Here is a 14,708-nt window from a genome sequence, read left to right as displayed (position 1 = left end):
TCAGTACTGACCCTCTGACAGTGCGGCACTCCCTCAGTACTGATCCTCTGACAGTGCGGCACTCCCTCAGTACTGACCCTCTGACAGTGCAGCACTCCCTCAGTACTGACTCTCTGACAGTGCGGCACTCCCTCAGTACTGACCCTCCCACAGTGCGGAGCCCCCTCAGTACTGACCCTCTGACAGTGCAGCACTCCCTCTACTGACCCTCTGACAGTGCAGCACTCCCTCAGTACTGACCCTCTGACAGTGCAGCACTCCCTCAGTACTGACCCTCTGACAGTGTGGCACTCCCTCAGTACTGACCCTCTGACAGTGCGGCACTCCCTCAGTACTGACCCTCTGACAGTGCGGCACTCCCTCAGTACTGACCCTCTGACAGTGCAGCACTCCCTCAGTACTGACCCTCTGACAGTGTAGCACTCCCTCAGTACTGACCCTCTGACAGTGCAGCACTCCCTCGGCACTGACCCTCTGACAGTGCAGCACTCCCTCAGTACTGACCCTCTGACAGTGCAGCACTCCCTCAGTACTGACCCTCTGACAGTGCAGCACTCCCTCAGTACTGACCCTCTGGCAGTGCGGCACTCCCTCAGAACTGACCCTCTGACAGTGCAGCATTCCCTCAGTACTGACCCTCTGACAGTGCAGCACTCCCTCAGTACTGACCCTCTGACAGTGCAGCGCTCCCTCAGTACTGACCCTCTGACAGTGCAGCACTCCCTCAGTACTGACCCTCTGACAGTGCGGCACTCCCTCAGTACTGACCCTCTGACAGTGCGGCACTCCCTCAGTACTGACCCTCTGATAGTGCGGCACTCCCTCAGTACTGACCCTCTGACAGTGCGGCACTCCCTCAGTACTGACCCTCTGACAGTGCGGCACTCCCTCAGTACTGACTCTCTGACAGTGCGGCACTCCCTCAGTGCTGACCCTCTGACAGTGCCCCACTCCCTCAGTACTGGCCCTCTGACAGTGCAGCACCCCCTCAGTACTGACACTCTGACAGTGCGGCACTCCCTCGGCACTGACCCTCTGACAGTGCAGCACTCCCTCAGTACTGACCCTCTGACAGTGCGGCACTCCCTCGGCACTGACCCTCTGACAGTGCAGCACTCCCTCAGTACTGACCCTCTGACAGTGCGGCACTCCCTCAGTACTGACCCTCTGACAGTGCGGCACCCCCTCAGTACTGACACTCTGACAGTGCGGCACTCCCTCGGCACTGACCCTCTGACAGTGCAGCACCCCCTCAGTACTGACCCTCTGACAGTGCAGCACTCCCTCGGCACTGACCCTCTGACAGTGCAGCACTCCTTCGGCACTGACCCACACTGTGAGTGATTGAATATTTGGGGTGGGGTCCGACCCCATCTCCTCTCTGTCTGAGGTGACATTGGGCCACTGCTGACAAGCCCAATTGTCCCCCAGTGTCTGAAATACCGCAGGGAACCAGCTCTGCTGCCCCACAATGCCCACCCCGGGATGTCTGTTTGTTAATCTCCAGCTGACGTACCAGATTCTGGGAGCAGTGTTGATCTGTATCCGGAGTCTCGTTGTAACTCAATCTCCTTTAGTGCAAATATCGACGTAGCTGGGGACAGAGGGAGAGAGAGAGAGCGAGACAAGTCAACACCAGCGCTGAGAAGTGGAGTGGGAAATGGAAACAGAGCAGTTGAGGCATCGTCGGGGACTCTTGGAGATATCGCTGTACGCCACCCTGCAACAGAGCCTCATGCACAGCAATACAAAGGGTGTCAAACCGGTGTGGATCTGAGGGAGAACCCCCGACAAGATGGAGGTGTCAGACGGGAATCATTCTGCTCCGGCACGCTGCTGAGATCTCGCCCAGAGCATCCTGGAACATATATTGGGAAAAACACAGGGAGCAGAGGTGGCTGATGAGGAAGCTGGATTTCGATGTGGAAGAGGAGCTGGAGAAGAGAAATCCCCAAACACCGGCGGACAACTGACATGCGGTTGACTGATCGTGAGAAGGTGCGTGTCTGGGAGGAACGTCCGAAGCCTGGCGTACAATCATCAACAGGTGATAAACACCACAGTTAATCAAGTTGGTCATCAGCCGCTACGGCGAGCAGTGAGCGGGCGGACGGAGTCCCCGAACACTGCCACCAAACGGATCAGAGAGAACAGGGCGGCAAACACAGGGGTGTCCATTCCGATCACAGGGGTGTCCATTCCGATCACAGGAGTGTCCATTCCGATCACAGGGGTGTCCATTCCGATCACAGGACTGTCCATTACGATCACAGGGGTGTCCATTCCGATCACAGGACTGTCCATTCCGATCACAGGACTGTCCATTACGATCACAGGGGTGTCCATTACGATCACAGGGGTGTCCATTCCGATCATAGGACTGTCCATTTCGATCACAGGGGTGTCCATTCCGATCACAGGACTGTCCATTACGATCACAGGGGTGTCCATTCCGATCACAGGACTGTCCATTCCGATCACAGGACTGTCCATTCCGATCACAGGGGTGTCCATTCCGATCACAGGACTGTCCATTCCGATCACAGGACTGTCCATTTCGATCACAGGGGTGTCCATTCCGATCACAGGGGTGTCCATTCCGATCACAGGACTGTCCATTCCGATCACAGGGGTGTCCATTCCGATCACAGGGGCGTCCATTCCGATCACAGGACTGTCCATTCCGATCACAGGGGTGTCCATTCCGATCACAGGGGGGTCCATTCCGATCACAGGGGTTTTCATTCCCATCACAGGGGTGTCCATTCCGATCACAGGGGTGTCCATTCCGATCACAGGGGTGTCCATTCCGATCACAGGACTGTCCATTCCGATCACAGGGGTGTCCATTCCGATCACAGGGGTGTCCATTCCGATCACAGGGGTGTCCATTCCGATCACAGGACTGTCCATTCCGATCACAGGGGTGTCCATTCCGATCACAGGGGTGTCCATTCCGATCACAGGGGCGTCCATTCCGATCACAGGGGTGTCCATTCCGATCACAGGACTGTCCATTCCGATCACAGGGGTGTCCATTCCGATCACAGGGGCGTCCATTCCGATCACAGGGGTGTCCATTCCGATCACAGGGGTGTCCATTCCGATCACAGGACTGTCCATTCCGATCACAGGGGTGTCCATTCCGATCACAGGACTGTCCATTCCGATCACAGGGGTGTCCATTCCGATCACAGGGGCGTCCATTCCGATCACAGGGGTGTCCATTCCGATCACAGGGGTGTCCATTCCGATCACAGGACTGTCCATTACGATCACAGGGGTGTCCATTACGATCACAGGGGTGTCCATTCCGATCATAGGACTGTCCATTTCGATCACAGGGGTGTCCATTCCGATCACAGGACTGTCCATTACGATCACAGGGGTGTCCATTCCGATCACAGGACTGTCCATTCCGATCACAGGACTGTCCATTCCGATCACAGGGGTGTCCATTCCGATCACAGGACTGTCCATTCCGATCACAGGACTGTCCATTCGATCACAGGGTGTCCATTCCGATCACAGGGGTGTCCATTCCGATCACAGGACTGTCCATTCCGATCACAGGGGTGTCCATTCCGATCACAGGGGCGTCCATTCCGATCACAGGACTGTCCATTCCGATCACAGGGGGGTCCATTCCGATCACAGGGGTTTTCATTCCCATCACAGGGGTGTCCATTCCGATCACAGGGGTGTCCATTCCGATCACAGGACTGTCCATTCCGATCACAGGTTCCATCGATCACAGGGGTGTCCATTCCGATCACAGGGGTGTCCATTCCGATCACAGGGGTGTCCATTCCGATCACAGGACTGTCCATTCCGATCACAGGGGTGTCCATTCCGATCACAGGGGTGTCCATTCCGATCACAGGGGCGTCCATTCCGATCACAGGGGTGTCCATTCCGATCACAGGACTGTCCATTCCGATCACAGGGGTGTCCATTCCGATCACAGGGGCGTCCATTCCGATCACAGGGGTGTCCATTCCGATCACAGGGGTGTCCATTCCGATCACAGGACTGTCCATTCCGATCACAGGGGTGTCCATTCCGATCACAGGACTGTCCATTCCGATCACAGGGGTATCCATTCCGATCACAGGACTGTCCATTCCGATCACAGGGGGGTCCATTCCGATCACAGGGGTTTCCATTCCGATCACAGGGGCGTCCATTCCGATCACAGGACTGTCCATTCCGATCACAGGGGTGTCCATTCCGATCACAGGACTGTCCATTCCGATCACAGGGGTGTCCATTCCGAGCACAGGGGTGTCCATTCCGATCACAGGGGTGTCCATTCCGATCACAGGACTGTCCATTCCGATCACAGGACTGTCCATTCCGATCACAGGGGGATCCATTCCGATCACAGGGGTGTCCATTCCGATCACAGGACTGTCCATTCCGATCACAGGACTGTCCATTCCGATCACAGGGGTGTCCATTCCGATCACAGGACTGTCCATTCCGACCACGGGACTGTCCATTCCGATCACAGGGGTGTCCATTCCGACCACGGGACTGTCCATTCCGATCACAGTGGTGTCCATTCCGATCACAGGACTGTCCATTCCGATCACAGGAGCGTCCATTCCAATCACAGGACTGTCCATTCCGATCACAGGGGTGTCCATTCCGATCACAGGGGTGTCCATTCCGATCACAGGGGCGTCCATTCCGATCACAGGGGTGTCCATTCCGATCACAGGGGGGTCCATTCCGATCACAGGGGTGTCCATTCCGATCACAGGGGTGTCCATTCCGATCACAGGACTGTCCATTCCGATCAAAGGGGTGTCCATTCCGATCACAGGACTGTCCATTCCGATCACAGGGGTGTCCATTCCGATCACAGGACTGTCCATTCCGATCACAGGGGTGTCCATTCCGATCACAGGGGGGTCCATTCCGATCACAGGGGTGTCCATTCCGATCACAGGACTGTCCATTCCGATCACAGGGGTGTCCATTCCGATCACAGGGGTGTCCATTCCGATCACAGGACTGTCCATTCCGATCACAGGACTGTCCATTCCGATCACAGGGGTGTCCATTCCGATCACAGGGGTGTCCATTCCGATCAGCGATCACAGGACTGTCCATTCCGATCACAGGACTGTCCATTCCGATCACAGGGGCGTCCATTCCAATCACAGGGGGGTCCATTCCGATCACAGGGGTGTCCATTCCGAGCACAGGGGTGTCCATTCCGATCACAGGGGTGTCCATTCCGATCACAGGACTGTCCATTCCGATCACAGGGGTGTCCATTCCGATCACAGGGGTGTCCATTCCGATCACAGGGGTGTCCATTCCAATCACAGGACTGTCCATTCCGATCACAGGGGGGTCCATTCCGATCACAGGGGTGTCCATTCCGATCACAGGGGTGTCCATTCCGATCACAGGGGCGTCCATTCCGATCACAGGGGGGTCCATTCCGATCACAGGGGTGTCCATTCCGATCACAGGGGTGTCCATTCCGATCACAGGGGTGTCCATTCCAATCACAGGACTGTCCATTCCGATCACAGGGGTGTCTATTCCGATCACAGGACTGTCCATTCCGATCACAGAACTGTCCATTCCGATCACAGGGGGGTCCATTCCGATCACAGGACTGTCCATTCCGATCACAGGGGTGTCCATTCCGATCACAGGGGGGTCCATTCCGATCACAGGACTGTCCATTCCGATCACAGGGGTTTCCATTCCGATCACAGGACTGTCCATTCCGATCACAGGGGTGTCTATCCTGATCACAGGACTGTCCATTCCGATCACAGGGGTGTCCATTCCGATCACAGGGGTGTCTATTCCGATCACAGGACTGTCCATTCCGATCACAGGGGTGTCCATTCCGATCACAGGACTGTCCATTCCGATCACAGGGGCGTCCATTCCGATCACAGAGGTGTCCATTCCGATCACAGGACTGTCCATTCCGATCACAGGGGTGTCCATTCCGATCACAGGACTGTCCATTCCGATCACAGGGGTGTCCATCCACGAGGAAATGGTCAGGAGGGGCACGCCAGTTGTGAAGGAGCGATACTGATTGGTGGACGGGGAGATTCATAGGGTGGATACTGATTGGTGGGGGTGAGAGTCACCAAGTGGATACTGATTGGTGGACGGGGACATTCACAGGGTGGATACTGATTGGTGGTCAGGGAGATTCACAGGGTGGATACTGATTGGTGGACGGGGAGATTCACAGGGTGGATACTGATTGGTGGTCAGGGAGATTCACAGGGTGGATACTGATTGGTGGGGGTGAGATTCACAGGGTGGATACTGATTGGTGGACAGAGAGATTCACAGGGTGGATACTGATTGGTGGTCAGGGAGAATCACAGGGTGGATACTGATTGGTGGGGGTGAGATTCACAGGGTGGATACTGATTGGTGGTCAGGGAGATTCACAGGGTGGATACTGATTGGTGGTCAGGGAGATTCACAGGGTGGATACTGATTGGTGGACAGGGTGATTCACAGGGTGGATACTGATTGGTGGTCAGGGAGATTCACAGGGTGGATACTGATTGGTGGTCAGGGAGATTCACAGGGTGGATACTGATTGGTGGGGGTGAGATTCACAGGGTGGATACTGATTGGTGGACAGAGAGATTCACAGGGTGGATACTGATTGGTGGTCAGGGAGAATCACAGGGTGGATACTGATTGGTGGGGGTGAGATTCACAGGGTGGATACTGATTGGTGGTCAGGGAGATTCACAGGGTGGATACTGATTGGTGGTCAGGGAGATTCACAGGGTGGATACTGATTGGTGGACAGGGTGATTCACAGGGTGGATACTGATTGGTGGTCAGGGAGATTCACAGGGTGGATACTGATTGGTGGACAGGGTGATTCACAGGGTGGATACTGATTGGTGGGGATGAGATTCACAGGGTGGATACTGATTGGTGGACAGGGAGATTCACAGGGTGGATACTGATTGGTGGGGGTGAGATTCACAGGGTGGATACTGATTGGTGGGGGTGAGATTCACAGGGTGGATACTGATTGGTGGGGGTGAGATTCACAGGGTGGATACTGATTGGTGGGGGTGAGATTCACAGGGTGGATACTGATTGGTGGACAGGGAGATTCACAGGGTGGATACTGATTGGTGGGGGTGAGATTCACAGGGTGGATACTGATTGGTGGACAGGGAGATTCACAGGGTGGATACTGATTGGTGGTCAGGGAGATTCACAGGGTGGATACTGATTGGTGGGGGTGAGATTCACAGGGTGGATACTGATTGGTGGGGGTGAGATTCACAGGGTGGATACTGATTGGTGGGGGTGAGATTCACAGGGTGGATACTGATTGGGGGACAGGGAGATTCACAGGGTGGATACTGATTGGTGGGGGTGAGATTCACAGGGTGGATACTGATTGGTGGACAGGGAGATTCACAGAGTGGATACTGATTGGTGGACAGGGAGATTCACAGGGTGGATACCGATTGGTGGACAGGGAGATTCACAGGGTGGATACTGATTGGGGGACAGGGAGATTCACAGGGTGGATACTGATTGGTGGTTGGAGATATTTGAATGCCCGATGTGCGGCTGATGTTATTCCTTTCGCTGATCCGTGGTGGAGTTACCGGTGTTGTTGAATCACCTTGATTAAGTTAACTCGGAATACAGTGTTTTGATCAACGTCGAGAAGACAAACGTGTTGGGTCTGGGTGGAAGAGCTGCATGATTCTGCTTGAACTGTTTGAAATTTTCTGCCACCTTGATCACTACGGAAGAGGCTGAATCTGCCAAATAAATTGGGGCAGTTTGTGACGAGGCTTAATGTGAAGTGACTGAAAGAGGACGGAGGAGCCACAGCTTCTCAATCTCAATGGGAAACCTTGTGCGGCCGGTAACAATGTTTGCCTCTGAAAGCTGGACCATCAGGCACAGGGTCGAGGCTCCAGTTAAACCATCTGAAATGAAGGGACTGGTGTGGTCTTTACATGTGTTGTGGGCAGACCAGCGGACAAACGGGCGGGCAGTGGAGGAATCTGGTGGGAAGAGGAACTTGTTTGAGGCAGTGACGTCAATCAGGCTCGCTCACCTCTTTTGGATAGGCGGTGCGAACAGGTGGGTCGTGTTTGGAAAAGGAGGTAGCATGAGGCCTGGAGAATGTGCAGGAGGAAGATCCGAGGCAGCCTGGATGGATAACACCAGGTGGTGGACTGAACTCTGTTTGTGGGGCAATGAGGAGCAGGAGAGAATAGAAACCAGGGGGGGGGAGTGGATTGTTCATGGTTCAGCCAACCCTCGGATTGGGGAAAGATGGGAGACAACCTCTCTTCCCAGTAACCGTCTGACAATGAGCTACAGTGTTTGGGAGTGAGTGGATGACGCCATCTTCACACGGCCAGGCAAAGACATCAAACAGCAAAAAGGGATGATTGACAAAGAAAGAGAAGACACTCACTGTCTGGTAACTTGTGAATCCGCTCCCCCAGGCTCTGGAAGTGCGGATGTTTCATGGCCTGCTGTGCTGAGATCCTCATTTTTCCTTCAAACTGAGAGGGTGAAGGTGACAGAGAGGGAGAGAGAGAGAGGGCAGCGAGAGAGGGAGAGAGAGAGGGCAGCGAGAGAGGGAGAGAGAGAGGGGCAGCGAGAGAGGGAGAGAGAGAGAGGGCAGCGGGAGAGGGAGAGAGAGAGAGAGGGCAGCGGGAGAGGGTGAGAGAGAAAGGGCAATGAGAGAGGGAGAGATAGGGCAGCGAGAGAGGGAGAGAGAGAGAGGGCAGTGAGAAAGCAAGGCAAGAGAGAGAGGGCAATGAGGGAGAGGGAGATAGAGAGGGCGGGCAGAGAGAGCGCAGAGAGAGAGGGATATACATATATATAGAGAGAGAGAGACAGTGAGAGAGAGAGCAGATATATATATATATATATAGAGAGAGCAATATATAGAGAGAGACAGGGAGAGAGAGAGCAGATATATATATATAGAGAGAGAGCAATATAGAGAGAGAGAGACAGGGAGAGAGAGAGAGAGCAGATATATATATATATATATATATAGAGAGAGAAATATATAGAAAAGAGACAGGGGAGAGGGAGAGCAGAAATATATATATATAGAGAAATATAGAGAGAGAGAGAGAGAGACAGGGAGAGAGAGAGCAGTATATATATAGAGAGAGAAATACAGAGAGAGAGAGACAGGGAGAGAGAGAGGGGAGGGCCAGGGAGGGGAGGGGAAGCAGAAGGAGGGGGAGAGAGGGACAGAAACAGAGGGATTGATATTTAAATCACTCTCATTTACTGCAAATAGCTGAATACAGCAACAAACCCTCAGCAATGTTTCAGTGACATTTACCCCCCGATTCTGTGTCACTGTTCTCCAAATCCCAGCTCTCAGACTATTCCCGATCAGGCACTCCCTCCTGATCGCAAACCTTCCTCGATTCTTCCTGTGCCAGATAGGCAGACGACCTCCCGTTCTTCGCGGGAGCCCGGACGGGGAAGTTTAACCAAGGGGCGGGGGGAGGTGGGGGAAGGCCAGGCCTCATGAATCAGGCTCCTAATCCCTAGACCTCGGGGACAGTGGTCAATGCTGCTGCCTCACAGCGCCAGGGACCTGAGATCCATTCTGGCCTCGGGTCACTGTCTGTGCGGAGTCTGCACGTTCTCCCCGTGTCGGCGTGGGTTTCCTCCGGTGCTCCGTCTTCCTCCCACATTCCAAAGATGTGCAGGTTAGGTGGATCGGCCATGTTCGATGCATGGGACCACAGGGATAGGGCCGGGGGGGGGGAGTAGGCCTTGGTGGGGCTGCTCTCCAAGAGGGTTGGTGCAGACTCGATGGGCTGAATGGCCTCCTCCTGCACTGCAGGGATTCTATGGATACTTCAGTCCCGGAGGATTGGAGAATTGCTAATGTTGTCCCTTTGTTTAAGAAGGGTAGCAGGGATAATCCAGGGAATTATAGACCTGTGAGCTTGACGTCAGTGGTAGGCAAACTGTTGGAGAAGATACTGAGGGACAGGATCTATTCACATTTGGAAGAAAATAGACTTATCAGTGATAGGCAGCATGGTTTTGTGCAGGGAAGGTCATGCCTTACAAACCTAATAGAATTCTTTGAGGAAGTGACAAAGTTAATTGATGAGGGAAGGGTTGTAGATGTCATATACATGGACTTTAGTAAGGCGTTTGATAAAGTTTCCCATGGCAGGTTGATGGAAAAAGTGAAGTCGTATGGGGTTCAGGGTGTACTAGCTAGATGGATAAAGAACTGGCTGGGCAACAGGAGACAGAGAGTAGTGGTGGAAGGGAGTGTCTCAAAATGGATAAAGGTGACTAGTGGTGTTCCACAGGGATCCGTGCTCGGACCACTGTTGTTTGTGATCTACATAAATGATCTGGACGAAGGTATAGGTCGTCTGATAAGCAAGTTTGCAGATGATACTAAGATTGGTGGAGTTGCAGATAGCGAGGAGGACTGTCAGAGAATACAGCAAAATATAGATAGATTGGAGAGTTGGGCAGAGAAATGGCAGATGGAGTTCAATCCAGGCAAATGCAAGGTGATGCATTTTGGAAGATCCAATTCAAGAGCGGACTATACGGTCAATGGAAGAGTCCTGGGGAAAATTGATGTACAGAGAGATCTGGGAGTTCAGGTCCATTGTACCCTGAAGGTGGCTATGCAGGTCGATAGAGTGGTCAAAAAGGCATACAGCATGCTTGCCTTCATTGGACGGGGTATTGAGTACAAGAGTCGGCAGTTAATGTTACAGTTGTATAGGACTTTGGTTAGGCCACATTTGGAATACTGCGTGCAGTTCTGGTCGCCACATTACCAGAAGGATGTGGATGCTTTAGAGAGGGTGCAGAGGAGGTTCACCAGGATGTTGCCTGGTATGGAGGGTGCAAGCTATGAAGAAAGGTTGAGTAGATTAGGATTGTTTTCATTGGAAAGACGGTGGTTGAGGGGGGACCTGATTGAGGTATACAAAATGATGAGAAGTATGGACAGGGTGGATAGCAACAAGCTTTTTCCAAGAGTGGGGGTGTCAATTACAAGGGGTCACGATTTCAAGGTGAGAGGGGGAAAGTTTAAGGGAGATGTGTGAGGAAAGTTTTTTATGCAGAGGGTGATGGGTGCCTGGAATGCTTTGCCAGCGGAGGTGAAATGAAATGAAAATGAAATGAAATGAAAATGAAAATCGCTTATTGTCACGAATAGGCTTCAAATGAAGTTACTGTGAAAAGCCCCTAGTCGCCACATTCCGGCGCCTGTTCGGGGAGGCTGTTACGGGAATCGAACCGTGCTGCTGGCCTGCTTGGTCTGCTTTCAAAGCCAGCAATTTAGCGTTGTGCTAAACAGCAGGGGAGTGGAGGGGGAACTTTCTAACTTTGGAGTATTGGAAGGTTACACGAGCCGAACTGATTTGATTTTTCTTCTGCCTCACCTGTAGAAGTTTTGACAGGAGATCGAGTCCCTCTGTGTCTAACCTGAAAGGCAAAGAGAGAAAGGGCCTTTGATTGACTGAATTGTCACATTGTCTAGTTGCACAAGGTATCCTCACCAACGCCCCTCCCACACCTCCCCCACGAACAAGGGCCTCGTAGTGAGGGAGCCAATTTCCCCAGGATATAGGGTCGCCAGGAGTTGGTGCGGCAGGGGAGGGGAGAGTGGGATTAAGAAGACCGTGGTTCCCTCAGTACAGTGCCCCCTCCAGACATTGAGGAGCGAGAGGGCAGGTGGATGGCGGGGGGGGGGAGGGGGGGGGGGGGGGGGGGTGCTGGAGAGAGAGGACCGAAGGCCCCGCCCAGAGAGCCGCGTCTGGGACCTACCTGGGCGCGTGGTTGACGAGAGGCTCTGGCCGGTACTTGGGGTAGTTGTACGATCGGAACTCCTCGTTGGCCAGGATTCCGGGCCACGTCTCCTCTGTTGGCGTTCCTGCCGAGACCAGAACGGAAGAGGCGGACAGTCAGTGGGAGGAGGGAGTGGACTCAATCTGAACCAGTGACAAGACAAAGAGGGGTGGGGGGTGCAAAGGAGTGCCCGGAACATACTTGCCAGCAGTGTGACTGGAAGCACTGGGATTGTAGCAGGGGTCTTACCTAATACCCTAAATATAAAATGCAATTCTTCTTCTACGGTAGAGCCCGGGAACAACGGGCGGCCGGTCGCCATCTCGTAAAAAATACAACCTACACCCCTGTCAGGAGGAAAGGAAGAGAGGCAGTTAGTTCCACAGAAGCAGCGACGCACCTTTGGGTGAGAAAACAGGCTGAACGAGCTCGCTGCCCCACAAGGCAAACAGTGAACCCCCTCCCTCCCTCCTCACATGCCCCCCAACCCCCTTCCGAGCCTTCTCAACCCCCACCCCAATGCAAACCGGCCGACCCTGCGATTAGGCCCCCAGATCCCTTGGCGCTGCGGGGGATTGTGGGGGTCAATCATCCTACCGTTTCTGTGTCGGTTTTTTGACAGATCCAATCGATTCCATTCTCTACCACCACCTCCCACACCCCGTTCTTTCCCCCAATTCCCGCCGTGAATCCCCTACCACAGCCCTACACCCCCACCCCCCCACCACAGCCCTACCCCTCCCCATCACAGCCCTACCCCCCCACCACAGCCCTACCCCCCACCACAGCCCTAACCCCCCACCGCAGCCCTACCCCTCCCCCATCACAGCCCTACCCCCCCACCGCAGCCCTACCCCTCCCCCTACCACAGCCCTACCCCCCCACCGCAGCCCTACCCCCCACCACAGCCATACCCCTCCCCCCACCACAGCCCTACCCCTCCCCCACCACAGCCCTACCCCCCCACCACAGCCCTACCCCCCCACCACAGCCCTACCCCCCCACCACAGCCCTACCCCCCCACCACAGCCCTACACCCCCACCACAACCCTACCCCCCTAACCACAGCCCTATCCCCACCACAGCCCTACCCCCACCACAGCCCTACCCCCACCACAGCCCTACCCCCCACCACAGCCCTACCCTCCCCCCACCACAACCCTACCCCCCCCCAACCACAGCCCTACCCCACCACAGCCCTACCCCCCCACCACAGCCCTACCCCCACCACAGCCCTACCCCCCACCACAGCCCTACCCCCACCACAGCCCTACCCTCCCCCACCACAGCCCTACCCCTCCCCCCCAACCACAGCCCTACCCCCCACCACAGCCCTACCCCCCACCACAGCCCTACCCCCCACCACAGCCCTACCCCCCAACCACAGCCCTACCCCCCACCACAGCCCTACCCCCCAACCACAGCCCTACCCCTCCCCCCCAACCACAGCCCTACCCCCACCACAGCCCTACCCCCCCACCACAGCCCTACCCCCCACCACAGCCCTACCCCTCCCCCCACCACAGCCCTACCCCCACCACAGCCCTCCCCCCAACCACAGCCCTACCCCCCCACCACAGCCCTACCCCCTACCACAGCCCTACCCCCCTACCACAGCCCTACCCCTCCATCCCACCACAGCCCTACCCCCCCTACCACAGCCCTACCCCTCTCCCCCCAACCATAGCCCTACCCCCCCACCACAGCCCTACCCCCCCACCACAGCCCTACCCCTCCATCCCACCGCAGCCCTACCCCCCCCACCACAGCCCTACCCCCCCACCACAGCCCTACCCCTCCCCCCCAACCACAGCCCTACCCCCCCTACCACAGCCCTACCCCCCCACCACAGCCCTACCCCTCCCCCCCAACCACAGACCTACCCCCCCCAACCACAGCCCTACCCCCCCCAACCACAGCCCTACCCCTCTGCCCATCACGAGCTTGATCCAAAATCGCTCCTCCATCTCCTCAGAGAAAGGGTTGCACGAACCTGAAAATGTCCGAGTTGACCGCGGGTGTGACAGGGGCCCCCAGACAGAGGTGCTGAGCGGCACAGGCCAGCGTCCCGTCACCGCTGGGTGGGGGGGGGGGGGGGGGGGGGACACGGCAGCTCCAGGCACGGGATGGCGGGCCCAGCATTTGAGAGAAAAGGACACCGTGATGGGACTCGAGAGGGAACTGGGGGTGTCTGAATGTAGCTGGAGAGCGATACTGGATACTGTATGAAAGGAGACTTACAACACAAGGTTAAAGTCCAACAGGTTTGATTCAAACACGAGCTTTCGGAGCGCAGCTCCTTCCTGCGGAAGGAGCTGCGCTCCGAAAGCTCGTGTTTGAATCAAACCTGTTGGACTTTAACCTGGTGTTGTAAGACTTCTTACTGTGCTCACCCCAGTCCAACGCCGGCATCTCCACATTATGGAAGGAGAGATGGAGGTGTCTGCACCTCAGTGATCGCCTTACTCACCACATGTCTATCTGTGTCGAATACTCTGTGGATCCCAGCAGGACGTCGGGGGGCCGGTACCAGAGCGTCACCACTTCATTCGAATAGGTTTTTGTCGGAACAGACTTCGCCCGGGCCAAACCTGGAAGATCACACGCAGCAGAATAAAGGAGGAACTTACAATTAGTATTGGTTGGTTAAACTTGGCTCCGGCAACCAGGCTCCGATTCAAGTCTGGAGGCCCCGACTCTCAGTTCAGCTCCAGAGGTTGGGGTGGCTAATCCAAGCTGCACTGTCAGAGGTACAGTACTGAGGGAATGCTGCACTGTCAGAGGTACAGTACTGAGGGAGTGCCGCACTGTCAGAGGGTCAGTACTGAGGGAGTGCCGCACTGTCAGAGGTA

The 14,708-nt window shown here is 55.3% G+C and overlaps 1 protein-coding gene across 1 annotated transcript in view; it reads right to left on the bottom strand.

The window, feature by feature from the left end:
* Positions 1-14,708, bottom strand: part of LOC119955880 (cyclin-dependent kinase 17-like) — a 155,981-nt gene that overhangs the window by 9,673 nt on the left and 131,600 nt on the right. Inside the window, exons 12-17 of the mRNA XM_038782532.1 lie at positions 14,327-14,447; positions 12,106-12,203; positions 11,836-11,941; positions 11,451-11,493; positions 8,465-8,555; positions 1,517-1,594 (exon numbers count right to left, since the gene is read on the bottom strand). Coding sequence (XP_038638460.1) covers positions 1,517-1,594; positions 8,465-8,555; positions 11,451-11,493; positions 11,836-11,941; positions 12,106-12,203; positions 14,327-14,447 — 537 coding nt within the window. The remainder of the gene's footprint in view (positions 1-1,516; positions 1,595-8,464; positions 8,556-11,450; positions 11,494-11,835; positions 11,942-12,105; positions 12,204-14,326; positions 14,448-14,708) is intronic.

The sequence above is a fragment of the Scyliorhinus canicula genome, chromosome 21 (genome assembly GCF_902713615.1).
Source record: "Scyliorhinus canicula chromosome 21, sScyCan1.1, whole genome shotgun sequence".
Taxonomy (NCBI): domain Eukaryota; kingdom Metazoa; phylum Chordata; class Chondrichthyes; order Carcharhiniformes; family Scyliorhinidae; genus Scyliorhinus; species Scyliorhinus canicula.
Note: the sequence above shows the minus strand (reverse complement) of the source record. Positions and strands in the feature narration are given on the sequence as shown.